Source organism: Dendroctonus ponderosae, unplaced genomic scaffold (genome assembly GCF_020466585.1).
Source record: "Dendroctonus ponderosae isolate FM_Combo_2020 unplaced genomic scaffold, Dpon_F_20191213v2 Dpon_F_20191213_821, whole genome shotgun sequence".
In the NCBI taxonomy this organism is placed as follows: domain Eukaryota; kingdom Metazoa; phylum Arthropoda; class Insecta; order Coleoptera; family Curculionidae; genus Dendroctonus; species Dendroctonus ponderosae.
The window spans coordinates 1-5985 of NW_026019039.1; the positions used below are offsets into that span (position 1 = coordinate 1).

The 5985-nt window shown below is 37.1% G+C and overlaps 2 protein-coding genes across 2 annotated transcripts; both read right to left on the reverse strand.

Moving 5' to 3' along the window:
* Positions 1-193: 193 nt before the first annotated feature.
* LOC109545588 (acetylcholine receptor subunit alpha-L1) lies at positions 194-1353 on the reverse strand (the record flags this gene model as incomplete). The annotated part of the gene is given in 5 exon segments (XM_048669518.1): positions 194-350; positions 419-596; positions 650-759; positions 815-859; positions 921-1353. Coding segments are annotated over 5 exon segments (754 nt in total), but the record flags the coding sequence as incomplete, so codon positions are not given.
* Positions 1354-4992: 3639 nt separating this feature from the next.
* Positions 4993-5979, reverse strand: LOC125505530 (facilitated trehalose transporter Tret1-like; the record flags this gene model as incomplete). The annotated part of the gene is made up of 2 exons (XM_048669519.1): positions 4993-5739; positions 5799-5979. Coding segments are annotated over 2 exons (801 nt in total), but the record flags the coding sequence as incomplete, so codon positions are not given.
* Positions 5980-5985: the final 6 nt, after the last annotated feature.

A 5985-nucleotide genomic window follows, 5' to 3' on the forward strand; every position in this document is an offset into this window, starting at 1 on the left:
GCAAACTTTCATGCAAAATTATCGGTAATTTTGAAGCACTTGTGCAATTACCCCCGATAACTGTGCGTCTGACGAAAAATCTTGCCGAGACCCAAAGTTTGATAAATTAAATGGGCTCCTAACTGAACACATTTTTTCGCCGATTTGAAACCGAAAAACTGCCTAAACACCGCTGGAAGATAAACCTGGATACCTGGATATGGTTCCGGACAGCAAGGATAATACTTCTCATGTCTTTCCGCAGGTACGGCCAGAATGTCCCATTCAACACTCGGGTAATATTCCCTCAAGTCTATTCCTAAAGCCACGATGTCTTCTCCGGGTTTTTGATTAATGTGCTGAAGATCGATCTGAGAAAACCGAGATTTTTCCAAGTAAAACTCCTCTAGCATCTATTTGGAGAATTCGGCAGAAATACCTGGCTTCCATACGTCCAGCTTCCAAACTTCATGAAACACGTTTGCTGGTCAAAGGGAAAATATCGCACGTCGATTTCGCAGGAAGATTTGAAAATTGCTGGCGGCGTCCATTGGATCTTTCCATCGTATTTCAGAACCGCCTTAGTCATGGTGGTTATCACATATTCCCCATCAGCACTAAAATTTCCATTAGATCGCATGTTGCTGGGCAAACTGGCAACTTTCCTCACTTGTTGTACAAAAGAATATCCGGCAGCCAAATATGTTCGGAGGGGACATACAGCTCTTTAACACCGCCATACTCCAGAGGGTCCCACATAAATTTATAATCGTGCCATTCCTGCAACAACGCAAAAATCTTCGTGCGCTGGTAAAATTTTAATTGAAAAACTTACGTGCTCTAACCAGACGTTAGTGGTGAGAATTTGGTCTTTCAGGTTCTAGAAAAAATTAACAAACCAATGAAATTCTTGGGAAACATGGATTTTGCTGAGGACTTACCAGCTCGATAAGCTGCGACAACCTTAAACCTAATTTAACAAGAATATTCGTCGAATGATTCCGAACTGGTCTAATTAGTCGGTTGTAGTTGCTCAACAAGTCATCATACAGGCGCTTAGCATCGGGATTAGCTGAAGCGGTTTTAATGAAAGTTCCTGTTAAAATCACCAACATTAACAATGAACACCGCAAAAAAGACCGAGTGGATAGTTTTCCTGCTCGTTGGCCCATTTTGCGCAAAACTGCTCTAAAACACTTGCACATTTTCACGGTTTCAGGGGAGAAAATTCAGTAAACGCCACCGAACACTGTCCGTCGATCATAATTTAGCAGATTTAGCCGGATTTTTGGCATTATTAAATTTTTTCTAACTATCAGGTGTGGCTGTTTGCCAAGTTAGCACAATAATCCTGCTGAACAGTTGCTGATCCTGCTGCATAGAGCAAAGTGGAGAAAATCGATAGATCCAGGAAAGGATGCTGCGCAGCAAGCGATTGCAGGCAAGAAAAGCAATTTTCCTGTTCCAGTGCAGCAGTTTTTTAAACCACGTTTTTTAGACAAACTTTAAATTTTGCATAACATCACAGAAAAAAGTGGAAGTTCGTGGAAGTTAATTTGGGAAACGCTCGGCAATAGTTTGTTTGCCGATTTTCAGTTCAAAAAATCTTCTATTTTCGGCTTTGACGCTAATTTTTCAATAAAAGGGCGATTAGAGCTTCAAGTTGAAAATTCTGACAATTAATTGTTGCTAGTCAAAAATAAGCCGACTTTCAAGAAAAATTACATGAAGAATTTTCAAAGAAACTTTAACTGAATGTTTTTTTTTCAAAGTTGTAAGTTCTTTTTCGATTTTAAGCTCATAAAATTTGCTACCATTTTGTTGATTTTTGGCTTTGAAGCAAATTTTTCTAAAAAAGGCGATTATAGCTTTCAGTTGAAAGCTCGTATAAAAAGGTGCTGTTAGTCAAAACTAGGCCAAAAAAGCCTATTTTCAAGGAAAATTGCATGGAGAAGCTTACGATTTAAAAATCAAATTAAACAAACATGCAACTGAATGTTTTTTTTCAAAGTTGCAAGATTTCTTTTCCGATTTTGAGATCGAAAAACCTGCTACCATTTTTTGTGCTTTCGGCAAATTTTTCGCAGAAAGGACGATTAGAACTTTGAGTTGAAGACTCAGATCATGACTTAGTTTCAAGGAAAATTCGATTGAGAAACTTATGACTTCGAAAACCAGATTAAACGAAAATTCAACAGAATGTTTGTTTTCAAACTTGTAAATTTTCTTTGCTGATTTTCAGCTCAAAAATGTTGCTACCACTTGTTGGGCTTTAATGCCAACTTTCAAAAAAATACCAATTAGAGCTTTGGGTGGAATGGTTAACCTCCTGATGAGGGTAAAAGCGTTTGAGTTCTGAATGTGAAACTCCAGTGAAATAAACGAAATTCAGTGCTGCAGTTAAAAGTGGTTGTTCTACATAAACTGAAGAAATCTTTAAAATAAACCATTTTTTGGGCTTCAGTATTAGGAATTCCTATTGCAAGACTTCCTCAAACACCCCCAAGACTTAAAATTTGGGAGCATTGGAGCATACACTATGAGTCGAAATTGGCAGAAGAAAAACATAAATATTTTTAGCTGCGAAAGTATCAATTTGGAACATAACAGCGCGCAGTATTGTGAGAATCCTGTGTGTGCGAGTGAGAGAACCGCTGCCAGATGCGTTCCTGAATGTACATTTCAGTTTCGTTTAATCCATGGCAACATACAAAAAACTCACCAGCATCAAATATAGTTTATCTTTAACCATTAAAACTTATGAGTTGATTTGAAAAGTTCACATGCAGATGGCCTTTGGAATGGGATTTTTGGAATACAAGTGAAAAATTGGTGTTAAAACTAAAAAAACACCATTTCAGCAAAATTTAGGAAAACGTTATTGTGGCCACTATTGAATACTTTCATAAACAAAAACTTCCGGTCGAGCTTGAACTTTTTAGGCCCGCAAGTGAAAATCTGCAATAGAAACTCAAAGTACTGAAACTAAAAAAGCTCGGAAACCAAATTAAACAAAAATTCAACAGAATGTTTTTTGATATATGAGTAGAAAGCTTTAACCTCCTGATAAGGGTGAAAGCCTTTGAGCTCTGAACGTAAAACTCCAATGAGATAAACGAAATTCAGTGCTGCAGTTAAAAGTGGCTGTTCTGCATAAACTGAAGAAATCTTTAAAATAAACCATTTTTTGCGCTTCAGTTTTAGGAATTCTTATTGCATAAAACCCCCAAGAAATAAAAGTTGGGATCATTGGCACTTTAAATAAAACTTGAGTTCTTTAGCATAAAAAAATACAAATATATTTTAGACCTAACTAAACCGAACTAAAATCGACCATATCTTTAAACTGAATGATCGCTAAAAATATACACTATGAGTCGAAATTGGCAGAAGAAAAACATAAATATTTTTAGCTGCGAAAGTATCAATTTGGAACATAACAGCGCGCAGTATTCTGAGAATCCTGTGTGTGCGAGTGAGAGAACCGCTGCCAGATGCGTTCCTGAATGTACATTTCAGTTTCGTTTAATCTCTGGCAACATACAAAAAACTCACCAGCATCAAATATAGTTGATCTTTAACCATTAAAACTTATGAGTTGAATTGAAAAGTTCACATGCAGATGGAGTACGGAATGGGATTTTTGGAATACAAGCGAAAAATTGGTGTTAAAACTAAAAAAAAAAAACATTTCAGCAAAATGTAGGAAAACATTATTGTGGCCACTATTGAATACTTTCATAAACAAAAACTTCCGGTCGAGCTTAAACTTTTTAGGCCCGCAAGTGAAAATCTGCAATATAAACTCAAAGTACTGAAACTAAAAAAGATCGGAAACCAAATTAAACAAAAATTCAACAGAATGTTTTTCCTCAAACTTGTAAATTTTTTTTGCCGATTTTGAGATAAAAAATGTTGATGCAAACTGTTCAAAAAAATACCAATATGAGTAGAAAGCGTTAACCTCCTGATAAGGGTGAAAGCCTTTGAGCTCTGAACGTGAAACTCCAATGAGATAAACGAAACTCAGTGCTGCAGTTAAAAGTGGTTGTTCTACATAAACTGAAGAAATCTTTAAAATAAACCATTTTTTGCGCTTCAGTATTAGGAATTCCTATTGCAAGAATTCCTAAAACACTCCCAAGACTTAAAATTTGGGAGCATTGGCAGTTTAAATAAAACTTGAGTTCTTTAGCATAAAAAAATACAAATATATTTTAGACCCAACTAAACCGAACTAAAATCGACCATATCTTTAAACTGAATGATCACTAAAAATATACACTATGAGTCGAAATTGGCAGAAGAAGAACATACATATTTTTAGCTGCGAAAGTATCAATTTGGAACATAACAGCGCGCAGTATTGTGATAATCCTGTGTGTGCGAGTGAGAGAACCGCTGCCAGATGCGTTCCTGAATGTACATTTCAGTTTCGTTTAATCCATGGCAAAACATACAAAAAACTCACCAGCATCAAATATAGTTTATCTTTAACCATTAAAACTTATGAGTTGAATTGAAAAGTTCACATGCAGATGGAGTTCGGAATAGGATTTTTGGAAAACAAGTGAAAAATTGGTGTTAAAACTAAAAAAAAAAACATTTGAGCAAAATTTAGGAAAACATTATTGTGGCCACTATTGAATACTTTCATAAATAAAAACTTCTGGTCGAGCTTGAACTTTTTAGGCCCGCAAGTGAAAATCTGCAATATAAACTCAAAGTACTGAAACTAAAAAAGCTCGTAAACCAAATTAAACAAAAATTCAACAGAACGTTTTTTGATATATGAGTAGAAAGCTTTAACCTCCTGATAAGGGTGAAAGCCTTTGAGCTCTGAACGTAAAACTCCAATGAGATAAACGAAATTCAGTGGTGCAGTTGAAAGTGGTTGTTCTGCATAAACTGAAGAAATCTTTAAAATAAACTATTTTTTGCGCTTCAGTTTTAGAAATTCTTATTCTGACATAAAATTTGGGAGCATTGGCAGTTTAAATAAAACTCGAGTGCTTTAGCATAAAAAAATACAAATATATTTGAGACAGCAGAACATACAAAATGTACAACTCAGCGACAGTTTGGGGCAAAACTCTTGCTCCAGTTCAGCCGCCAAAAACACGCAGATCAAACATCCAACTCAAACTCCATTCTTCTCAGGCTTATTTGAAATGTTGTCGCCTTTCAGCATCAGCTGAATCTGCTCCAGACTTTTCCCTTTAGTTTCGGGGATGCAAAATCCCGAATACAGAGCAACCAAAAAGGCGCTGACCGTGAACAGGTAAAAGGGCACAAACATGCCCAGTTTATGCAGCACTTGGTAGAGCTGGATCGACAATATGCCGCCCATAACGAACATTACATCGGCCACAGTCATTCCGATGGCTTTCATTTTAGCAGGGAAAATTTCTGCGGTTATCACAATGGGAACTAGTCCCAGGCCGTATTTGAAGGCTCCAGCATAGACCAGGACTGAAGCGATTGGGACCCAGGAAACTGCGGAAACATCAAAGCCGATCGCCTGCAAATGGAAGTAGACTGATAGGGCGAGCAAACAGAACCCGCTCAGTAGACTGGAGACGACGAGGATGATTTTCCTGCCGAACTTATCGATGGTACAAGACGCAAAAATTGAGGCCAACAGCATGATAATGGCAAATACTATCGCTGTAATGTTGTTGTCTAAGTAGATGGAACCAGCCGCATTAAGGATGGGGTGTAGATTCATGTACATCACGCTGATACATGAAAGATGTTGACCTGAAGATTGATGAAAAGTGTTACTTAAAATAAAGAATGTGGTTTAAAGCTGTAGTTACCAGCATTCAAAACAGTCATAATTAGGATAGCTTTTCGGTTGCTGGGAACTAGAAGTAGATCCTGGGGACGGCCCTGTTCAGTCTTTTGCCTTTCTATTCCGTTGGAAATGCTGTCTATTTCCAGGTCCAGATCGGCGTCTTTATTTCTCAGTCTTTTCAATGATTCTTTCGCTTCTAAAGGTCTAAA